Source organism: Ailuropoda melanoleuca, chromosome 18, assembly GCF_002007445.2.
Source record: "Ailuropoda melanoleuca isolate Jingjing chromosome 18, ASM200744v2, whole genome shotgun sequence".
Classification (NCBI taxonomy): Eukaryota; Metazoa; Chordata; class Mammalia; order Carnivora; family Ursidae; genus Ailuropoda; species Ailuropoda melanoleuca.
In genome coordinates, this window is record NC_048235.1 from 18,261,134 (window position 1) to 18,284,859 (window position 23,726).

General features: G+C 44.0%; 2 protein-coding genes across 8 annotated transcripts in view; one reads left to right on the plus strand and one right to left on the minus strand.

The window, feature by feature from the left end:
• MTUS1 (microtubule associated scaffold protein 1) overlaps positions 1-16,684 on the plus strand; it is a 174,338-nt gene extending 157,654 nt beyond the window's left edge. For 6 of the 7 annotated variants that reach the window (XM_002923790.4, XM_019804415.2, XM_002923791.4 and 3 more), the window contains 7 exons: positions 1,798-2,012; positions 7,004-7,109; positions 8,398-8,471; positions 8,612-8,707; positions 11,181-11,297; positions 13,765-13,862; positions 14,384-14,597. In XM_002923790.4, the coding sequence (XP_002923836.1) occupies positions 1,798-2,012; positions 7,004-7,109; positions 8,398-8,471; positions 8,612-8,707; positions 11,181-11,297; positions 13,765-13,862; positions 14,384-14,597 (920 nt within the window). Of the gene's footprint in view, positions 1-1,797; positions 2,013-7,003; positions 7,110-8,397; positions 8,472-8,611; positions 8,708-11,180; positions 11,298-13,764; positions 13,863-14,383 lie in introns of all 7 variants that reach the window. The other variant, XM_034647490.1, reaches the window with a different exon arrangement.
• Positions 16,685-17,199: 515 nt separating this feature from the next.
• Positions 17,200-23,726, minus strand: part of PDGFRL (platelet derived growth factor receptor like) — a 62,231-nt gene continuing 55,704 nt past the window's right edge. The window contains exons 4-6 of the mRNA XM_011230530.3: positions 23,320-23,613; positions 19,172-19,311; positions 17,200-17,822 (exon numbers count right to left, since the gene is read on the minus strand). Of these exons, the coding sequence (XP_011228832.1) occupies positions 17,634-17,822; positions 19,172-19,311; positions 23,320-23,613 (623 nt within the window). The 3' untranslated portion in view covers positions 17,200-17,633. The remainder of the gene's footprint in view (positions 17,823-19,171; positions 19,312-23,319; positions 23,614-23,726) is intronic.

The following is a 23,726-nucleotide window of genomic DNA, read 5'->3' on the forward strand; positions in this document are numbered from 1 at the left end:
GGCTTGATCCCAGGACCCTGAGATCATGACCTGAGCAGAAGGCAGACGCTTAACTGACTGAGCCACCCAGGCACCCCTTCTTTATTTTTATTTTATTTTGTTTTCTTTTTAAACAGGAAACACCCTGTCCAGTGGCTAATGTGAGAGGATTTCCATATATCCTACTTGATTTTGAAGTCTGATGTACCATAGATATACATTCAAACTGACGGTTATTTCCTTACAAACAAATGTGTTAAAATTCGGCAGATATAGCAGACTGTTAACTTTAGAAGATCTTCTAGCCTTTGGTTCACTTAGACATTTGTGTCTCTGATAGGAGCATTCAGATGGGCTGGCATCGTACTATTTTTTTCCTGATATTTGAAATTCCAATGGAATTAAGTGAAAAGGCTATATGAAACCGAGATTGCCCTGACTAGAAAGTTGTTTGATGTCTTCACAGCTTATAAAATAGTTTTCTGTTGGCTGCTTTCATATAGAGTTCTGATGTGGAATTTGTACAGGGAAGCTTGTGGGGCCATCATTTTGTTTGTGTATGTGGGAAGGTTATGGAAGCTAATGTTGTGTGTACTTGACTAACATTTGCATTTTTAAATTTTTTTTTCAAAGATTTTATTTATTTGAGAGAGTACAAGCCTGTGCTAGTGGGGGAGGGAGCTGGGAGTGGGGCGGGGGGGTGGTACCGGTTGCAGAGGGCAAGGGAGAAGCAGCCTCCCAGCTGAGCGGGGAGCCAGATGCGGGGCTCTATCCTAAGACCCTGAGATCGTGACCTGAGCCCAAAGTAGGTGCTTAACCGACTGAGCCACCCAGGCACCCCTAACATTTGCCTACTTCAATCATTTTTTTTTCACCTTTGGTAAATAATTAGTACACTAATTTCACCTGTGTTGAATGTTGGGGAAGGAAGGCTGGAAAAGTCAAAAGTCAAGCTTCCTGAGAAACGGTGGAGATCTTCCAGGATTTATTATGCTGTGGGTGGGTATGTATTTATGTGCAAATTCTGCAATGTATTGTTAATCATTATGTGTTTTCAATAGTCGAGGTGAAGAGTAAGATGCTCCGATTTTAAATTATGCTTTTCAGATTACTTTGCCTTCAAAAATAATAACCTTTTGATATATTGCAGCTTTTAAAATGTGTTTTTTCTGAAGTTGGTATGCTCTGGTGATTTGTGTTCAACATATTCTCATACTTTGTTCTTATTACTGTATTTTTGAAATCAGCTCCAATTAAGTAGAAGCTTAAAATCCATTTATTTCTTCTCTCTGATCTTCCCTGTTCCCTCTGTGTCTTAGCTTCTCCCAACTGGCTGGCCAACCTTAGAGACGTTTCGGCCAATCAGAGCCTCCTCTCCTTATGGCCTTTGCACTGATTGGTCAACACACAAAAGGGTGACCCTCCCTTGGAAACCCCGCTTTTCTCAAGTACTTCTGTTGCTTCTTGCTAGATGGTTGTGTGCGCGGGGGGTGGGGGGGGTGTTTTTTTTCTTTCTCTTTTCCTTTGTTTTTCTTTTTTCTTTTCTTCTTCTTCTTCTTCTTTTTTTTTTTTTTTTTTTTTTTTTTTTTTTTTTTTTTTTTTTTTTTTTGCTTTGGGGGGTGTTATTTTGCTGCCAGCGACCATTTCCTCTTGTTCTTATTGTTCACGTTTCTACCATTACATTTGAAAATCTGGTCAAGAGAGAACGAAGTACTCTGAGAGTACTGTGTTAATGTTTCCAGAGTCATCGCAGCTATGCGTGAATGTGGTGAATTTGGGACATTTAGCAGATGAAATGTCTTTTTCATCTCTTTTCAGTCACTGCTTCATCTACCTGTGAGAAATTAGAAAAAGCCAGGAATGAGTTGCAGATAGCTTATGAAGGATTTGTCCAGAAGCTAAACCAGCAGCACCAGAATGACCTCTCAGAGCTAGAAAGTCGGCTTAAAGAATTTTACACCGGGGAGTGTGAAAAGTTCCAGAATATTTATATTGAAGAAGCAGAGAAGTATAAAACTCAATTGCAAGAGCAGGTGTGTGCCTTTGGAACCTGAGCACGTTCTTGGTTGTGGCCATTTGTTTAAATTCTAATTGATGAAGACCTTCCTTTGAACCTCTCTTTATTTAAATAAGTGAAAAGGGGGTTTTCAATTAATTTTTTTCTTATCATTAAAGCAATATTGATGAGGGGAAGGGGGGGAAAAGAAAACCTTTATCATACTACCTGGAAGTAATCCCTCTGTGAGCATTTTGATGTTATACTGCTAAATGATTGGTTTGCATTTCTTGTTTAAAATGACACTGAATAGGGCGCCCGGGTAGCGCAGTCGTTAAGCGTCTGCCTTTGGCTCAGGGCGTGATCCCGGCGTTCTGGGATCGAGTCCCACATCAGGCTCCTGCGCTGGGAGCCTGNTTGCTAGAGGTCATCCAAATAATTATATGAAAAGGGAAAATGTTGAGCATCTCACCGCTTTTTCTGAAATAGTTTTTCCTTGCTTGGTTATGTGTGCTTAAACTATGTGGTTCCTCTTCTGTCGTTGGCCTAGAACTCTTCGCAGACATGATTTGTCCCAGGGTGAACACGTCAGCTTCTGTCCCACGGCCTTCTGCTTTAGAGATGATCTTGTAACTGAGTTGGTTTCTTTCTTTCCTAATTCTGAAAACTCTTTCTCATTCTAAGATGGACTGCTAGAGATAGCTTTTGCAATTTACCAGTGTGTGTACAAAAGTTACAGTTCCTTGGCTTTTCTGTAGGCAATGGTCTCTTGGCACCCTTCACTCAGGCGGGCTTCTAACACTGGTCTAATAGAACAGATTAAAACATCAGGACAAAAAGATTACTTTGTACTCTATGGATTTTGTATTTGTGCAATAACTCCTTGAAAACCGTATCACCTAATACTGTGAAAACTCCTTGCTTACTTACTCAAAATCCTGCAAGATCTCCTGTTTTGTTTTAGGCATTTGTTGGGTGCCTGATGAATTGCCTGAAAGTGAGTGGAATTCTGGGGAGTAAGAAAGGAGGAGACAAGGCTGAGCCCAAGGAGTAAGAGCAAGCACAGGTGGCATTAGAAATCACCCCTCAACTGTCATAAGCACAAGGGAAAGTCCATGACTAAAGCCACAGGGGTCACATCCATCACCCCGCCCCCCAACAGAGTGCGTCTGGCAGAGAGGAGCACTCAGAACCCTTGAGACAGTGTTTACATGGATGTCCTTTAAAAAAGTACTTCATGAGTCTTTATGCCAAATGAAAATGTTCCTTCAGAAGCCCAGGCCAGTTAAATCAAAGTAAAGCTGTTTGTGTGAGGGGTGATTTCAGCGCAGCTGTTGTGCACACAGCACAGCAGGCCGTAGCAGAGCAAAGGTCTGTGCACAGCTGCGGCTGATGTCACCGCCTGGGGCTGGGCCTGCGCTTTGGATTGTCGGACAAACAGCAGGCAGTAAATCCTCCCTCCCCAGTCTGACCCATTTTTCCCTTCCCTCGCCTCCCTTCCCTTCACGTTGCTCACAGTGGCCAACAAAACTGAAACACTTTTAAGCTTTGTTTTGTTTTGTTTTCTTTTTTAAAAATATTTTATTTCTTTGAGAGAGAGGGAGCAAGAGCAGGGAGGGGGAGGAGCAGAGGGAAAGGGAGAAGCGGACTCCCTACTGATTAGGGAGCCTGATGCATGGCTTGATCCCAGGACCCTGAGATCATGACCTGAGCAGAAGGCAGACGCTTAACTGACTGAGCCACCCAGGCACCCCTTCTTTATTTTTATTTTATTTTGTTTTCTTTTTAAACAGGAAACACCCTGTCCAGTGGCTAATGTGAGAGGATTTCCATATATCCTACTTGATTTTGAAGTCTGATGTACCATAGATATACATTCAAACTGACGGTTATTTCCTTACAAACAAATGTGTTAAAATTCGGCAGATATAGCAGACTGTTAACTTTAGAAGATCTTCTAGCCTTTGGTTCACTTAGACATTTGTGTCTCTGATAGGAGCATTCAGATGGGCTGGCATCGTACTATTTTTTTCCTGATATTTGAAATTCCAATGGAATTAAGTGAAAAGGCTATATGAAACCGAGATTGCCCTGACTAGAAAGTTGTTTGATGTCTTCACAGCTTATAAAATAGTTTTCTGTTGGCTGCTTTCATATAGAGTTCTGATGTGGAATTTGTACAGGGAAGCTTGTGGGGCCATCATTTTGTTTGTGTATGTGGGAAGGTTATGGAAGCTAATGTTGTGTGTACTTGACTAACATTTGCATTTTTAAATTTTTTTTTCAAAGATTTTATTTATTTGAGAGAGTACAAGCCTGTGCTAGTGGGGGAGGGAGCTGGGAGTGGGGCGGGGGGGTGGTACCGGTTGCAGAGGGCAAGGGAGAAGCAGCCTCCCAGCTGAGCGGGGAGCCAGATGCGGGGCTCTATCCTAAGACCCTGAGATCGTGACCTGAGCCCAAAGTAGGTGCTTAACCGACTGAGCCACCCAGGCACCCCTAACATTTGCCTACTTCAATCATTTTTTTTTCACCTTTGGTAAATAATTAGTACACTAATTTCACCTGTGTTGAATGTTGGGGAAGGAAGGCTGGAAAAGTCAAAAGTCAAGCTTCCTGAGAAACGGTGGAGATCTTCCAGGATTTATTATGCTGTGGGTGGGTATGTATTTATGTGCAAATTCTGCAATGTATTGTTAATCATTATGTGTTTTCAATAGTCGAGGTGAAGAGTAAGATGCTCCGATTTTAAATTATGCTTTTCAGATTACTTTGCCTTCAAAAATAATAACCTTTTGATATATTGCAGCTTTTAAAATGTGTTTTTTCTGAAGTTGGTATGCTCTGGTGATTTGTGTTCAACATATTCTCATACTTTGTTCTTATTACTGTATTTTTGAAATCAGCTCCAATTAAGTAGAAGCTTAAAATCCATTTATTTCTTCTCTCTGATCTTCCCTGTTCCCTCTGTGTCTTAGCTTCTCCCAACTGGCTGGCCAACCTTAGAGACGTTTCGGCCAATCAGAGCCTCCTCTCCTTATGGCCTTTGCACTGATTGGTCAACACACAAAAGGGTGACCCTCCCTTGGAAACCCCGCTTTTCTCAAGTACTTCTGTTGCTTCTTGCTAGATGGTTGTGTGCGCGGGGGGTGGGGGGGGTGTTTTTTTTCTTTCTCTTTTCCTTTGTTTTTCTTTTTTCTTTTCTTCTTCTTCTTCTTCTTTTTTTTTTTTTTTTTTTTTTTTTTTTTTTTTTTTTTTTTTTTTTTTTGCTTTGGGGGGTGTTATTTTGCTGCCAGCGACCATTTCCTCTTGTTCTTATTGTTCACGTTTCTACCATTACATTTGAAAATCTGGTCAAGAGAGAACGAAGTACTCTGAGAGTACTGTGTTAATGTTTCCAGAGTCATCGCAGCTATGCGTGAATGTGGTGAATTTGGGACATTTAGCAGATGAAATGTCTTTTTCATCTCTTTTCAGTCACTGCTTCATCTACCTGTGAGAAATTAGAAAAAGCCAGGAATGAGTTGCAGATAGCTTATGAAGGATTTGTCCAGAAGCTAAACCAGCAGCACCAGAATGACCTCTCAGAGCTAGAAAGTCGGCTGAAAGAATTTTACACCGGGGAGTGTGAAAAGTTCCAGAACATTTATATTGAAGAAGCAGAGAAGTATAAAACTCAATTGCAAGAGCAGGTGTGTGCCTTTGGAACCTGAGCACGTTCTTGGTTGTGGCCATTTGTTTAAATTCTAATTGATGAAGACCTTCCTTTGAACCTCTCTTTATTTAAATAAGTGAAAAGGGGGTTTTCAATTAATTTTTTTCTTATCATTAAAGCAATATTGATGAGGGGAAGGGGGGGGGAAAGAAAACNTTTAGCAGATGAAATGTCTTTTTCATCTCTTTTCAGTCACTGCTTCATCTACCTGTGAGAAATTAGAAAAAGCCAGGAATGAGTTGCAGATAGCTTATGAAGGATTTGTCCAGAAGCTAAACCAGCAGCACCAGAATGACCTCTCAGAGCTAGAAAGTCGGCTTAAAGAATTTTACACCGGGGAGTGTGAAAAGTTCCAGAATATTTATATTGAAGAAGCAGAGAAGTATAAAACTCAATTGCAAGAGCAGGTGTGTGCCTTTGGAACCTGAGCACGTTCTTGGTTGTGGCCATTTGTTTAAATTCTAATTGATGAAGACCTTCCTTTGAACCTCTCTTTATTTAAATAAGTGAAAAGGGGGTTTTCAATTAATTTTTTTCTTATCATTAAAGCAATATTGATGAGGGGAAGGGGGGGAAAAGAAAACCTTTATCATACTACCTGGAAGTAATCCCTCTGTGAGCATTTTGATGTTATACTGCTAAATGATTGGTTTGCATTTCTTGTTTAAAATGACACTGAATAGGGCGCCCGGGTAGCGCAGTCGTTAAGCGTCTGCCTTTGGCTCAGGGCGTGATCCCGGCGTTCTGGGATCGAGTCCCACATCAGGCTCCTGCGCTGGGAGCCTGCTTCTTCCTCTCCCACTCCCCTGCTGTGTACCCTCTCTCACTGGCTGTCTCTCTGTCACATAAATAAAATCTTTAAAAAAAAAATAAAAAAATAAAATGACACTGAATAATCCATATTTTTCATGTAATAATGTATCATAAGTTTCTCTTTAATTTTCTTGCTTCCTTTTAAAATCAGTTCTCCATTTAGTAAGTATTTACTGAGTACCTATTATATACCGGGCACAAACTAGGGGCTGAGGATATAAAGACCAATATGACAGGCATGGATTGTACGTGGTCCTATCACCATGAAACATAACGTCATTCCTTATGATGAACTTGGCCGTTTGCATCGGTGAACCTTGGAGAGCCTGTGTGTTGGTGTTCCTGAAGGGGAACAGAGTGGAGAATTGGGAGGGGCAGATCCAGGTTGGACTGTCCTTTCCATGTGTTGGGCAGCCCTTTAACTTGAACGCACGCATATGTGTCAAGTCTCTAATACTGCTGCTTATTACACAACTTAAGACTTAATTTTTTTTTCCTTCTAGTTTGACAACTTAAATGCTGCCCATGAAACCTCTAAATTAGAAATCGAAGCTAGCCACTCAGAGAAAATCGAATTGCTAAAGAAGGCCTATGAAACCTCCCTTTCAGGCAAGAATGCTTTTTTTTTTTTTTTAAATAGAATCAGATCTACTGGAACAGCGTAATATGTTTTAAAAAGGAAATGATTCATAACTTTCCCTTCCAGAGAATACCCTGTGGTATTCAGTTTGGAGTGTTTTTGCTCTCTTTTTGCATTGTTCATTGTTAGCAGATACCCTTTTCCCCTCAGGATGCAAATAATAGTTCATCACAAATGCCAGCCTTTTAAGAAATAGGATGAACTTTTAAAGAACCTAAAGGCTTTTTTGGTAGTAGTTGTTCTTTACCGCTTGAAGTCCTGGGTAGTTAAGGAGGAATGGGATAGGCTGGTGATGGGTAGTAAGGAGGGCACGTATTGCATGGTGCACTGGGTGTTATACGCAACTAATGAATCATCGAACTTTACATCAGAAACCAGGGAGGTACTGTATGGTGACTAACATAATATAATACAAAAAAAAAAATTNTGAATCATCGAACTTTACATCAGAAACCAGGGAGGTACTGTATGGTGACTAACATAATATAATAAAAAAAAAATTAAAAAAAAAAGTGTTAGTTTATATCCTGGCCACAGTAAAGGATCCGTGCTAAGCAACACTTGCTCGCCAGCACTCTTGCACACCAACGGTGCCATGAAATGGTGATGGCACTTGTTGTGTCAACAAAGAATATTTTCTAAATTATTGTATCATGATTGGAAAGGCTGAAGTAGAAGGAAAAGAAAGAGCCATTGCTTTAAGAGCACAAAGGTTAGCGGAAGTTGTTACACTTAGCCCTGTGCACCCCACAGAGGAGCCTCTGAACTGGCGGGCTCACCTTTGGCAAAGGCCTTTCTCATCAGAAAAAGAGAGTTGTGTGAAGTCAGAGATGACAACGTGGAAAAGTGGCCGAGAGTAGATATTTAGTAAACATTGTGGTTCTTCCTTCCTGCTAGAATTGGATTTAATTTTAGACTTCTGTTTGGTTCATAAAGAACAAATGGAAGAGCACACAGGAACTCCAGAGCAGGAGGGTGAAGGCCAGTGTTGGAGGCGTCCTCCCCTGAGGAGGGTGCTCTGTTCCCTCTGGCCTCCGGGGGCCTCTGTGCTCTCCATCATAAAATGGAAATATCTGCCCTATGCTTCTCATGGGGCTAATTTGAGAACAGATAGCTTAATTCTTATAAAAGCATCTTACAAATATAAAGTAACATTGTCATACTGGTTCGTAATCAACTCTTAGATCTACACGCCTTAACAACCGTAGAACACAGTGACCTCATGTGATGTCATTGCCTCCAATCCCTTCTTTCCAGAAATCAAGAAAAGCCATGAAATGGAAAAGAAATCACTTGAGGACATGCTTCACGAGAAGCAGGAATCGCTGGAGGTGGGTCAATCTCACTTACCCCCCCCCCAAATACCCCATTCCTGAGGTTTGTGTGGTTTGGGTAAGGTTTCTGTGTACATTTGCTCTGTTTCTGGTGTCTGCTTGTTAACTTGTGCTCCACATCTCATTGTTTGTTTTAGAAACAAATCAGTGATCTGAAGAGTGAAAATGATGCTTTAAATGAAAAGTTGAAATCAGAAGAACAAAAAAGAATATCAAGAGAGAAAGCAAATTTAGTAAGTCGTGTGTGCTTTTCCATCACTACTGAGCTCTCTTCTGCTCGGCTGTCTGTGAGGGTCAACCACATGTTCGGTAGTTAGAGACATGATAACGGGTTTGGAATCCTTTCATATGTTGCAGAGTGATTTTTAAACTGGCTTCTTTGTTTACTGGTGGCTTTTTAGAAATCCCAAGAACTGACATACAGAGGAAGCCCAGTACCTTGCAAGTAGCCTAAGCTGGTAACTATAGGAAGACAAGAAAACTGTCAGTGAGGGTCAGGGTTTCACGTGAAGACTACACTTTTTTTTTTTTTAAACCAACTGGTATATTGAGATATAATTGACATACCACAACATTCACCGTTTGTTAAATGTGCAGTTCAGTGGTTCACAAGTTGTGCATTGGTCACTGTTATCTATTTCCAGAACAGTTTGTCACCCCAACAAGAAACCCTATACCCATTCCTCCCCACTTCCCAAAAACCCCCCAGCCCTAGGGAACCACCAGTCTACTTTCTGTCTCCATGGATTTGCCGATTCTGGACATTTCATGTAAATGGAATCATGTTCTATGTGGCCTTCTGTGTCTGGCTGCTTTCGCTCAGCTTGTGTTCCCAGGATTGATGCATATTGTAGTATGTATGTGCGTTTCATTCCTGTTTCTGTCTGAACAATATGTCATATGGATAATCCTCGCTTTGGAAAAGTACACATTTATTTCGTAAGCTCAACTTTCTCTTGCAACTTGTATCCTTACTCACCTGGCCCTCACCTTACTTTTGAGAAAAAAATTTCTTTTCCATTTCTGTCTTCAGTACCACCATTTTCCTTCCATATATTTGTGCATGGAACTGCAGAAGCTAAGTTCTTTTTTTTTTTTTAAAGATTTTATTTATTTATTTGACAGAGATAGAGACAGCCAGCGAGAGAGGGAACACAAGCAGGGGGAGTGGGAGAGGAAGAAGCAGGCTCATAGTGGAGGAGCCTGACGTGGGGCTCGATCCCATAAACGCTGGGATCACTCCCTGAGCCGAAGGCAGATGCTTAACCGCTGTGCCACCCAGGCGCCCCAGAAGCTAAGTTCTTTTGCCACTTAAAATCTGCCAGCTCAGAAAGTACTTGTGCACGGGTCTCTCAGTGAAATCTTTTGCGGATGTCTTTGGATGCCCTCTGGACATTTGAATACAATTAGATGAGATGAGGTCATAGCCAGTGAAACTTCAAAGCTATTTATTCTGGAAGATTCTTAGACAAAGCAGCAATTTCAAAAACAAAATCTAGACTTAGATGCAGGGTGTAAACCTACAAGTGGTTCCAGGAACAGATTGTAAAGAGCTTCCTGGAACTGCAACAACAGAAGTCGGCAAAGGTGTGGTGGGAACAGGGCCGTGAATGCTCGAAGTTTAAAAATGGATAGAGTAAATGATACTGTGTCCTTTTAACAAAAATGAGATATGGGGTTTTTTCCCCCTAAAGATAACAAATCCTGTGTCAGAGGATGAGAGTATTTGAGGCCTATGAAATTTGGGGAAGAGCCCTGGATTTGCAGGCTTGGGTGTTATGCCCACCCTGGCCCTTTCTAGCTCTGGCACCTTCCTTGAGCGGGTCGCCTGCATTGTGGAATCATGCTCTCCAGTGGAGTGAGGGGTTTGCATAAGTAATCCCGAGGACCCATTCCCTGATCTTCCCTAAGGATTGGTCCAGAGGATAACCACTGCCCCGGGGTATAGTTTGGATGATCGACCCCGCTGATGCTTGTCTGAGAAAGTTCCTCATTAACATCTGATCCATAGATCTTGCGCTGTTAATTGGTATGTTTTGGATAGTTCACTTGGATTTCCAGAAATCAGGGAGTCAGGATTCCACCCTGGTGGTGTGCTCTAAAAGGATGTCTCCCCTTATGTAGTGTTTATTTTGGACAGAATTTTAATAGTGCAAGTGCTAGGTGCCATATAGGAGTCAGGTGTCACAGGTCAATAGTCCCATCATAATAAAAATCCCAAAGATGCAGAACATTATTGTCTCTGTTGTTTTCCAGAGAGCCCTATAAATGCACTGCCTTTTCATTCCTGATCAGTTACTGACTTTGTTGACAGAGAACAGTTGTTCCCTTTTCTCCCTCCAAACACCACTTGCAGCGGCCTCATCTCTGGCCAGAGTTGTTTTGTATTGTAAGCAATGGTTTTTTTCTCTTCCAGGAAAATACTTGGTGTGACCAATGTTTTCCCATGTTAAGTTCCGGATAAATGAGTGAAATGTTTATTTTCAAAGATGAAATGTTTTATTTCATTCTTATAACCAAAGACTTGGAGATAAATTACTGTTCTCTAACCCTTTTTTCTGCCTCTTCCTCTGAAGCTGCTTTAAGAAAGTTAGAAGTCTCTTGCTACTTGTTTGCCCAATTTCTAAGTGTAATCAAAGACAACTTCTATTAATATAACCACGTGTGTTAAATAATCAGAGCTGTGTTCTGCTGTGTCTCTTGCAGAAGAACCCTCAGATCATGTACCTGGAGCAAGAGTTAGAAAGCCTGAAAGCCGTGTTGGAGATCAAGAACGAGAAACTCCATCAGCAGGACATCAAGCTAATGAAAATGGAGAAACTGGTATGTTTCTTTCAGAGTTTACCCAGTAGAACAATGTCTGCGTCATAGGAACTGAGCAAAATCAGTACTTTAATATATCACCAACTCTGAGCTGGTGTCTTACACCCCAAACAGTTGAATATGTACATGAATCACATTAGGGCAATTCAGTTTGCTATCTAAATTCTTACTCTTTCTCGGGAATTAGAATGTGACAGAAGAGTCATGCTCTCATAAAATTAATCTGGTTGGACAAATGCAAACATTATGAAAAATATGAGCGGAGTTTGTGGCCTCTAGGACAGAACACTGACGGCAGCCAGTGACAAGTTTGCTGAGAAGTCCTTGTCTGAGTGGTGTGCCCAGCCCTGCAACAAGGCTGCTGGGAGCCAGGAGTCTGCAAGTGGGCAGGGTTTGGCAAGGCAGCTTAAGTGACCCCAGCCATTGCTATACTTTGCCCTCGACCTTGCCAGCTGCCTCACTGTGCTTGTCCCTTGTCCCCCAGTTATGAGTGATTCATTGTTGAGTGACCGGGTGCCTTGTTCGAACCCAAACCAGCTCTGGACAACAGGGAGCCTGGAGGCCACTCTTTGGTTTTTGTTTGTTTGTTTGTTTGGGTTTTGGCGTTTGGTTTGGTTCCATTTTCTTCTAGAGACACCATTACCTCACCGTGGAGGGAGGTAAGGGCTAAGCCCCCATCGGGATATATGGGCACTTGGAATTGCCAGGCAATTTTGATTTTTCTTTTGAAGGGAGGAAAGAAGAATTCTGATGGTTTATTAATGGTCTATCTAGTATAGATAGCAGTTCCTGCCAAAGGTCATCCTGTTCTATCAAGCCTGATAACTCCACTAATCTTACAGTCACTGGTGATGACGGTCACCCTGCTAATAATTTGTTGCCCCCTGTGCCATTCTTGCACCCCAACCTTTAAAAATACCACATACATGGAGAACAGGCTCTGCTATAAAATTACCAACACACTGTAATTTTTGTTGACCCATAAATATTTTTGTTTCTTGCCATGCCCGAGAGGTATCATTGGTATTAGTTAACATTGGGTTGACAGAATAGGTAAACTAATGGTTACTTTATCTACAGGCATACCTCAGTGAACAATATTGTGGGTTTGCTTTCAGACAACAATGCCAATATTGCAATAAAGTAAGTCAAATGCACTTTTTGGTTTCCCAGTGCATATAAAAGTCTGTAAAGTGTGCAATAGCATTATGTCTAAAAAAACAAAAAAAAATGTATATACCTTAATTAAGAAGTGCTGAGCTTTCAGTGAGTTGTAATCACTAATCACAGGTCACCATGGCAAATTAATAATATTGAAAAAATTTGAAATATTTCCAGAGTGACCAAAATGTGTCCAAAGACCTTGAAGAGAACAAATGCTATTGGAAAAATAGCACCAATAGACTTGATTGATTGACATGCAGTTGCCACAGAGCTTCAATTTATAAAAACAAAAAACCAAAAACAGAAATAAAAAACCCACAATACCAGCAAAGCACAAGGAAGTGACATATAATAAAATGAGGTATGCTTGTATTTGTAAGCTCTGAGCCTTTGTGGAAAATAAGACTCATAGAAAGCAAGGAGGCTTTCTCAGTATGAAAGGTTTGGTGTGAAAACTAGCTCTGCCAGTGGTTAGTTAGCTGTGTGGCAATATGAGGCCTAGTTCCTGTAAAAGGAGGAATTGGATGAGATGATACTATCAGGCCAATCCCTGCCCAGTCTCTCATTCCAGATTTCCCCACCTCATGTGTTATCTTGAATTCCTTTATAATTACTGGAAATTCCAAGGCTCCCTTTTTCTTACAGTCTCATTTTTGGGAAAGTTATTCCACCTGGCTGGCTTGTCCCGAGCACTTTCTGGAAATGTTAACAGTAGCACTCCCAACCAAGAGTCATTATCAGAGTGGATTAGTCCTACACTGCAAAGACAGGGATTAGAATTAATTCTGACAGAGCTGTGATGTCACCGCCTCAGCGATAATAAAATCTTACCTTTAGAAAGTAATGGGATGTAATGAGCTCTTCATCATGTTAAGTGATTAAATGTCTTCTGGGGTTTTATCCTTGAATCTGTCCCCTGACCCATTTGTTTCCCTTGAAAGTTTAGCCTGGGCAGGCCAGCAGGAGAACAACTGTACCTTCCACTGAACTGAGGAGGGAGGCTTTGCGTAGTGAGCGCTCCTTGTCTGAATTGGTGCGCTACAGAGAAACTGGGAACCATGTTTAAGGCCATAGTAAACATTGCCAAGAATTGTCCACTGTTGGCCTGAGTTTTCTTCGAACATGGGGATTTTTTTCTCCAGAATTTACTACAGGAAGCTATAGTGCGGGCTAGCCGCTGTGGTCATTTTACCACCTTGACGCTGAAAGAGGCACGCAGCCCCCGGTGTTGCCCAGGGTGCACCAGTTCTCAGGGGCAGTTCTAAAACAGCGTATAAGTGTTGGCGTTCTCATTTGCACCAAGGTGGACCACAACACTGCGTTGGTTGACAAACTGAAGCGATTCCAGCAGGAGAATGAGGAATTGAAAGCTCGGATGGACAAGCACATGGCGATTTCAAGGTAAAAAATAGTCCTATTTTTCCTGAGTGCCTCCCTTCCTTGAACGACAAGTGTTATTTTCTTACCACACTCCATCCGTGTGGAGTGTGAAGCAGGTGGTTAAACAGTTACTGACTTCCATGTGGAAAATAGGATTGGAGCCAGTGGTGTGGGCCACTGTGGTCTGTGGCTTACTGACCCTGAGCATGCTTTCAGGGAAGGAGCATCATAAGGCCAAGTAAGAAACCTCCCCAAGCATAAGAGAGTCATAAGACATGAAGAAAAGCTGTGGTAGGGTCACCCAGCCAACTATGAACTCATCCCCCAAAGGTACTTTCCCTTGGGCTTCCTCTCACACTCCCAGTGTTTCTCCAGCAGCCAGGCCCCAGCCCCAGCAGCTCTAGGCAGGACCCCCTTTTGTTCCAAAGGGATTGTTTCAGGTGCTCAAATTTTAAATAGTAAGAATTTTTTCAAGTTCCTTTGAACTCCGATCCATGTGATTTGTGGTTTTTGTTTTTTTTGTTTTTTTGGGGGTCTTTAAGGCAACTTTCCACTGAGCAGGCCGTTCTGCAGGAGTCACTGGAGGAGTCGTCCAAGGTCAACAAGAGACTGTCCATGGAGAATGAGGAGCTGCTATGGAAACTGCACAACGGGGACTTGTGCAGCCCCAAGAGGTCCCCCACGTCCGCCGCCATCCCCTTCCAGTCACTGAGGAACTCCGGCTCCTTCCCCAGCCCCAGCATTTCACCCAGATGACGCTTTCTGGAAGCTGGGAGACTGTCCGAAAGCATTTGTACAGGTCTGCGGGACTGACTCTAACCACGCTCATGGGAGCAAGAACTACAGTAGTGGGCGTGTGAGGACCACTCTGGAACTGCAGAGTTGCCACCCCCAAGGCTCCTTGGAGACTGGAACTCGGGAGGCAGGCTTGGACCCCGTCCAGGAGCCTCCTCCCCACAGATCTCAGAACGGATCTACACAGACGCTGTTGCACAAAGCACTTAAAGAACAAGAGGGTCTTGTTCGTTGCCTTTTTCACCTAGCATAAGGGGAAAAAACTCTCAGGGGCCTGTTAAGATAAGGATTTATAACCTTTATAATGTTCTTCACCACAGACACCTTGTGATTTTTGTTTTGGTCTGCGTGGGGCTGTATGAATGAAACGGATGCAGGGAGTGTCACGTGCTTGGCTATGTGTTGAAAGTCAAGTGCTGCAGAGATCTGGGTATGTACTAATCAGATAATGGTCAGCGTACGCATTGCTGCAAAAGCCATAGAAGGAGGAACGATAGTCGTTTGACTTACGATTCTCTACCACCACCTCGGCTCAGCCCTTGACCGTGGGGAGCAGTAATGACAGGAAAAGCTTTGACTCGTCCACGTCTATACAGCTCTGTATCCTTCTGGAGTGACTTGCTGGCAGTCTTTCGGTGTTTGGCAGTGTCACTTGAAACTAATTTTTTCTGTAGATTTTTAATGTCCCCATGTGAACCTAACTCGATACTATCTATTTTCTCAGGCTATGCGTAAATATAGAACCCTAATTTTTCTAAAACTCTGTATAAAGAGAAAAGGCAGTACCAGTGCATTTGCTTCTGCCTTATTTTTACCTTGATCTGAGCTCTTCCCACAGATTGAAACTACCTGCTCTCCCATTATCCTCACTTCCCCCCTTCCTCTTCTCCACCCACCCCCCACTGCCCCACCTCTTACCAGAGCCACAAAAGCAAACCTTCCACCTCCTACCTACTTTTCTCTGGGACAAGGAATACGCTTTTCCAGAGCCAGCTCCTCATCAAAGTGCCAAAACCACTTTCCAAATAAACCAAGGCCTGGATCTCCTAGTACAAATTTTGGGGAACCTTAGAGAGAAGGAAGAATAAGTCATTAGCTAGTAGAACAAGGTAAAGTAGGAGTCCTCACTTATTGAGGAGTGGGGGGCAGCCCGTTGAAGGCCGTGACGCAGTATTTAGTACAACGTTGGGAGAGGAGAATGCTAAGTTTCCGCGTGCCCTTAGAGGAATGCTTCTATCCTTGAAAAAGTAGCAGAATGGTCAGTCAAGGAGCAGAAAACGTGGTATACATAACAACTCCCTCCAAGCTGCATTTCAGTTTCTTTTCAGAATTTATTACCTCTCCCCACTCTAAGACTTTGGGCAGAGAAGTAGAAGGAAGAACTGTGGCTTCATCTCCCTCTCCCTGCATGTCAGTGTTTACTAAGCTGAGTTGCTGCTGTCCCGTGGCTCTACAGGTAACTCCTATAGTGTAAGAATGGATTCGGGACACTAGAGGTGGCGATTTGAGTCCTCATTTACGTGTCCACTCCATAGCAAACTGACCTTCATGATGCATGGCTGTTTTTATTAGTGATGGTGTCTGTAGCCTTTAACCTCCAACAGTTTATCATGTATGTACCCTTCCATGTTTGCTTCTGATAAATGGGAATATAGGTTCACTGCCACCTCCTGGAATAGCTCTGTGCTTGCCCTTCTGAGTCGTTTTCAATGCCATTAGCCAAAGTTGGGTTTGCCATCCATCTCCTACATGGGACATCTCGTGCTGTTCCTTGCTGTCCTCCATAGCATTTAGGTGTCTGGGGAAATCAATCTTTTACATAGTTAATACAAAATATCTTCAGAGAATGGGAGGCAACAGGAGAGTAGATAGGAAACAAAACAGAGAACTTTAAGATTTTTTTTTCAAACCAAATGTTTTTCATGTAGGATGCACAATGTTGGCACGTCATAAAAATATGGATATGTAAACTGCAGTTGTGCTGTTTGTAGTGATGGAAAGTGTATTTTACTTTGATCAAATAAATAATGCTGGACTATTCCATGTAAGAATTTCAACCTCTGACCTACTCCACCCTCCAAAGTGTCACCCACTTTTTAGCCCTTCTCAAGACCCAGGTGACCATCTGTCTCCTCTTCAGAGCTGTTTCCCAAGAGCTTCCAATGCAATGACAAAACTGGTCACGGGCTGAAATCAGGCTCTCAGAGCTAGATTGGACAGGTAAGCTTCTCTGAATTCCCAGCTATGTGTATTGGAGAAATTTTGACTGATTTTAACAATGTCTGCTAGATAAGGTAAGAAAATGGGAACAGCTAAAGTCTAAATATTTTTAAAGATGGTAAAAAAAAAAAAAAGCCTAAATGAAGTTGAGTCTTCGTTGATCTGGAAATCTATTTTATATTGAAAGTTAAATTTTTAAAAACACCTACTCTAGAATGACTCGTCCAGAACTAGTACTTTTGAGTGCAGCAGCTTAAAAAGGCAAGTTTACGTAATTTTTTGATACCTTTGCTTGTATTGTAGATATAGTTGAACCCTGTATTACTCCATTTTTAGATCCTCGTGTGCTGTAGTTGTGATATCAAATAGCATCTTGGATAGTGAACCAAACATTGCTGCCAACAAGTCCTTTGGATGTACTTCAAACCAACCTAAAAAATGAACACTTAGCTCATTTTGTATTTCTTTACAAAAACTTGCTCACTTAATAGAAATGAGGCTATAAGGTTAATATCAATGCTTTTTTTAATTATAAAAAGTATAAATGCATGTAGATAGGTAAGCAATCAAAATACATGCTGTCAGAGGAGTTAACACTTCTATTATTAGACCGGATGACTTCCTTTTAGTTTGGATGTCTGGGTCTGACTCACAGGGCAGGGGGTGGGGTTTGGCACTTGACATCAGCCTCTGGCAAAACATTAGTCAAGAGAACCCCAAAGCGGGTCATGGACACAAATGAACTCTCCATCAACTCGTTATACTTCATTTTCCAAGTCAGGAAAACTCAACCGTGGTAGCAACCGTAGTCTCCCCTTGGAGATTCTGAGCAGTGCAAATGTAATATCCTACATCAGTGGTCTCAAAGTCTTCGATTGTCATGATGCTCTGGGAGATTCTTGTGGTGTGCCCCCGTCCTCTGTGGATCAGCCTCCAAGTGTCTTGAATTGTCACTGGCCTTTCATCCTGTTGAACGACATCCGCACGCACTGTAACACAAGCCGCACGCCGCTACAAACCGCTCCCATTCACCCAACACTATTGGGTGACGTTTTCAGAGCGCAAACTACATACTTGTAAAAGAAAGACTATTTGGTATGCGTAGCACAGGGGAGCATTCATGCCTTATAAACATTATACTGTTTGGAACGCTCTTTCTGCTCTTCAGTAAGTGGCTACTTAATATAAAACGTATTCTTTTGGAACTCAAGAATGTGGAACTGGCATTAGGCAAAAAACATGGATAAAAATTTCCCCTGCTCTCCTCTTCACATTGCCCACTCAATAGTTCTTAGTCACCGAATTTTAAAGGCAATTGTGAATGAATAAGAGCTCCTCATTGTTCAAATGTGGGGGAGGGAGAAGTAGAAATAGTCAAATATGCCGAAGGACTCCAGTGGGGAGAAAAGTTGTACCCTGAGGCTGGATAACATGATGCCCTAGATGACATAACACCGTATTTCTAGAAAGTGAGATGGTCACTTTTAAGATGCTTCATCCAACTTTGGTGATAAGTATGTTCTGGGTTAGTTTAACATAACGGTAATATTACCAGTATTAATAAATACACTTTCTGCTCATAAAAAATCTGTTGAAAATTACTGATGTCTTCAAAGTGTGAGAACACTGTAAAAACACATACCTAGTCCCAGGAAACTACTTTTCTCTGGGGAGAGCTATTTTCACCAATCATAGTAGCGAATACACGTCTGGCTTAGGGGCTGAGTATGTCTTAGGAGGCTAAATCTCTTCTGGCAAGGAAGGGATTATTCCATGGTGGTAGCAAAACTGTTTAGTGAGCAAAACAGGCGCAGGGGCTAAATGTGTGGTTGTTGCTCTTATGGAAAGTCTATTTTAAAATAATCTCTGGCCTCACAGCACCTTTTTGCCAGGGCCTAGGTTTATATACCCACTTGGTGACTATCCTCACCATAGGGCATAGTTTGTATGGGGAGAGCCCTCTGCTAGAAACCAAGTGGCCTCCAAATGACCCAGAATTGGGGGTGGAGAAAGAGGGAGGCCCCCCTCCTTTCCCTTTCAGGTCTCATCCCTGCTTGAGGCTTATGAAGAAAAATAACATGGAAAGAGGGTATGCTGAAGTGCCTAACGGAACCCACTTCTTTTTCCCTCTCCTTTAAAAGAAAGCTACTTGTAACTATACTGAAATGTCTTAGAAAACCAGTCAGCCCAGGCCCCTACCATGGTTCCACACATTGCTTGCACTTCTTAAGTTCTGATCTCTTCACTTAGGAGTGGGGATGGGGGCCAAAACTGTGAGCTGAGAGAGCTGGCTGGGACGGGGGCACAGCCCTTACCTTCTGTCCCGGATAGATCCACCTGAATTCTACCTCAACGTCAGGATCTCCGAGGACCGTGCAGAGGACACTGATGTCATCCCCACTTCTGACTTTGTTTGAGGATGCCAAGATGGTTGTTGACGGAGGGCCTCTGGGAACTGAAAGGAAGCAGGAGGCAGGGAAAGTGAGATGGAAATCCAGTAGTATCACACTGAAGACAAACCTTGAGGTATATTCTGTTCTTTGAACAAAGCTGTAACGTTTCTGCCCGCCTTCCAGCTTCCCAGCCAGCTTTAGGCCTGGGCTCTCCCACCACTTCCAGTGTCCTTTGAAGCCTCCTCTTTACCTTGATGGTTGGAATGGGGTGGTCATCCAGGACTCCCAGGCCCAGCCATTATATTTACATGGGGAGAGGAGGCTCCAAGTTCTGGGAATAAGAAGGGGAATAAGAAAGTTGAGGGAGAAGAAAGTGTGTGGGGAAAGAGCAAGCAGAAGGTAGAGAAGGGCAGGCTGGAAGGAGGGCAGCTGAAGGGATAAAGAGGAAAAGGTGGGTGTGTGGCTGTCCATCCTCAGAGGGAAGAGGAGAATGTCTAAATCGAAGGAAAAGAACATTCGCAGGGAGGGCGCAAGTACTACATCTGTTTGGCATTCTCTCTATTTCACAGCACTGCAGAAACAGTTCACTGGGGTCAGGTCACTCAAGGAATTTTGAAGGCAGCCTCAAGCAAGGCAAGGGCTAGGAGCTGGGACTACAGCAGCCAACAACAGAGACGTGGTGTCAGAGCCCTTGGGGACTTCTTTTCATGGACTGGGGGAGGCAGACAATTAGCAAGTAATTGTACGGTTAATGTAAAACGTGAGTTGTGTTATGAACTATGAAGGAGAAGCCCAGCATGTTCTAGAAGCTCAGAATAGTCTGAAAAGCAAGAAAGGCTTCCTTGCTTGAGGGAACAACATTTGAATTAAAATCCCTGAAGGGTGAGATTAACAGGCATGGAGGGAGAAGCGGGGAGGCAGCCGCAGCCCGGGAATCACAGTGTGCAGAGCCCCCGCCGGGAGGTGGACGAAGGCCAGGAAGGCTACAGGGCGGGGAGGGCAGAGGCTGGTCCACAGCTAGGCCCTTCAGTCCACATGCAAGACTCAACTAGGGGTCTAAGACAAGTGGGAACCCAGTCAATGGTTTACCTTGTAATTAGCTATTAGCTATGGTGTGGGAGATGAAGAGAGAAAGGGGAACTCAAAAGAGAGTTGCATTAGTCCCAGGAGGAAAAGATGATAGTTTGAACTTTTTTCTTGCAGTAAGGATGGGGAGAAACAGGGCATGGAAAGTAGGATGTGAAAATGATTTGACGGAAAAAGTGCAAATACTTGGCAGGGAGGAGACAGGACTGTCAGGGTGACCCCCAGTCCTGGGCCGGCACATGGGTGACTATAGTGCCGTCAATGAGACCGGAAAAGCCAAAGAACCAGACCCTGGAGGAAGACCCGAGTTCGAGGCAGGGCCCATGCGGCATCCAAGTGCAGATATCCGGTGAAGCTGGCATGCCCAGATCTGGGCCTCACACACTCACTTGGGAGTTAGCAGTGAGCAGACAGGAAGCAGAGCGTGGGCATGGCTGAGGCTGGCCGGGAGGAGAGCAAGGCCTGAGAAAGAAGGGTGTCTTGTGGACCTCCATCACTGACAAGCTGGGAGACGTAAAATGCTGACAAAGCAGAATGAGAAAGTGGGGGGAGAGTAGGAAGACCTGAGGCCGGGGAAGAGGCATTTCACACAGGCGTGGTAGAATTTAATAGGGTGAAGGCAGAAACTTGTCTACTGGGTCTGAGGGCCTGGGACCCCCGAGGCCCTGAGCAAGAACGGATTCGGTGGGACACTGGGGAGATAGAGGAGTGTGCAGGAGGGAAGGAAACGCAGGAAATGGGGAGCACTCTCTCGGGCAATTTGGCTGTGAGGGTAAAGAAAGACGACCTTAGCCGAGGGTCGAGGATGGTCAAGGAGGGCTGCAAGTTACTTGGTGGCAGCATAGGGGGGCGGGGGGGGGGAGCATGGCCCACTGAGCAAGTCCCAGGGCGGAGAACAAGAGGCACGAAGGAATCTAAGTACTCATCTCCGAGAACTGTTTGTTATTGGGACACTCAGGCCTCTCCAGGGCCGCTCAAGCAGCAGCATCGCAGAATGACTTGTCCCCCACACGCAGACCCCTCACTCCGGTCGTAGATCTTGGAGGGAGAAAAGTCACTGTTGAAGGACTGTGGTACATGAAAAGGAACCATTTCTTCCACTCACCTAAAGGGACTGGCGAGGGGTGCTTACTGCCCAAGAGAATCACTTGTTAAGGAAGGGGACAGTGTTATTCTGCAGTAGGACATCTGCTTGCTTCCTGCCCCTGTGCCACCAGCGCAGAGCTGGAGAGCACTGGGAGTGATGGTACACGGGGGCTCCCGGGGGAAGGAGGCTCAGACTGTGTCCCTGCTGTAAGTTTCTCATTCTTACATGCTCCAGAGTCGGGGGAACAGAAGGACATAGAGACGTCAAAGGCTATATCCTTTCCAAGAGCACATGGCAGATCAGGGCAAAGAGGTATGTGTGAATAGAAGGGGCCTTCAGCTGAGGGTCCAAAAGGAGGATGGGGTTGAATCTGACATGGGCGTATGCACCACAGGGGCTGCTTAGGGGTGAATTCCTTATCATCCATGGCAAGATGTGGGAGCCCCCGTCTGTCCCTTTGGGTTCAGTGATAAGCCAGGGCAGTAAATACTACCAAGAAACAAATGCCTCTGGACTGCAGCCTCTCCCCTTCTCCCCCAAGGCCAGCACCAGAGCAGGGAGAGGAGGGAAAGACTGTCTCCCTCCACTGCTACAAACCCCCTACTCCAAGATGCTGAGGTCACCAGTGCTGCCTATATGTTGGTAGACAGAGCAGGAGCGAACTTCAGGTCAAGTGTGGGGTTAATGATTTTAAATGAACAGCGTTAGGCACCCAAAGTGCCCGTTGGATGTAGAGTAGACTGAGATATCATTCGTGGACCTCACTACCCTTAGGAAAGCAGGTTTCAACATGGCAGAGTTGAAGGAAGTGGAGGAAAAAAAGTATTTCATATATGAATCCACTGAATTGAAACTCCTCACTAAAATGTTCACATTAAAAAATATTTCCATTTTTAATGGAGAGATTTGAGAATAGTTCAATTGTGTCAAGAAGTGGGGAGTGAGGTCAACTGGAAGAGACTGAATTTACCCATCCATGGGATTCTCCAGTAGCTCTCGTTATGAAGAAAGGGTACAGTCGTGTTCTCTAGGGTGGTATTTCCCTGGACCGTGGGAGAACAGGTGGGCAAAGAGTTGAGGGCACCAACAGAGAGCACAGCAATGTTAAGCCCTGGACCCCACGTTTGGTGGGTGAGGAGGGAAAGATGGCACTGGAGAATGTGGGGAGGAAGGTGGAGGTGAGGACGGGCACAGAGGAGTCACTGGACATGGAGCAACAGTCTGAGCAGGGATGAGGCTGTGCGTGCAGGTGGATGTCCGATTCAGTGAGTGGTTCTCAGGCTGGAGCAGCTCTAGCTGAGGACAGGCTGAAGTTGCAGCTGAGGGCAGGGTGCCTGAGGTGGAAGGGATGAGGTGGTCAGTGAACCAAGCCTGACGAGCTCTAAATGGATATTAACGTTGCCCAGAAAGTGAAGAGACAAGGAGGACAATGAGCCGACAAAGGGAGTGACTGGAAAGAAGAGAAAGCTGGTGGAGCCATGACGCTCAGAGGGGCAAAGCTCCCTAAAGCGGATGAGAGGATGAGGGTGAGGGAGTGGGAATGGGCACAAGAAGAACATGACCTTGAGTTGGGGAGGGATGGTGCCCTTAGGAGACCACGGGTTTTGGTTACAACAAAGAAGATGATCTCATCACAGGGGATGTTCTAAGCAGTTGGAAATACTGGAGAATTGCGGATCCATCACACAGAGGTAGTACCAGAGTGAGCAGTGGATGAAGGGAGTCAAGGAGTGTTGGGTCCCATCACGGGCAATTCTAGAAATAGTGGTACCACAGAAGAACCTTTAAGAACAGCATTCTGTGCCTCCTAATTTCCATCCAGAGCTGGGAACATCAGTACCTGATAGTAAGTAGCTGGAAGAGATTAAACTCTAGGCAGTGGTAGGAGCTGGCTTACCTTCCACATAGAGCAGCTGGTACTTGACTGAGATCTGAGACTTGCCCCCAGCCTCCGCTTTGCAGTAGACCACCCCCTGGTGGTCAGAATGAGGTTGCAGATACACGAAGCCTCTCTTCACATCATAAACAACGTCAGTTCCATTGGCGGGGATTTCCTTGGCAGGGAACTCCCTGTGGAGGGTGACTTTGGCTGACGGGACAGTCACTCGGCAAGGAACCACAGCCTGCTTGTCTGGGTTCAGGTAGACAACATCAAAGTAACTGGGAGAAGGTACAAAGAGTTCTCCTTTCTCTGCAAAGACAGAGGTTTATTTATTCTGGAGAAACAAGGTTAAGAGTGCTTTAAGGATTTTTACATTCTCAGGGCACAGAGAGGGAACTGGCAATATGCTCAGATACTAAGTT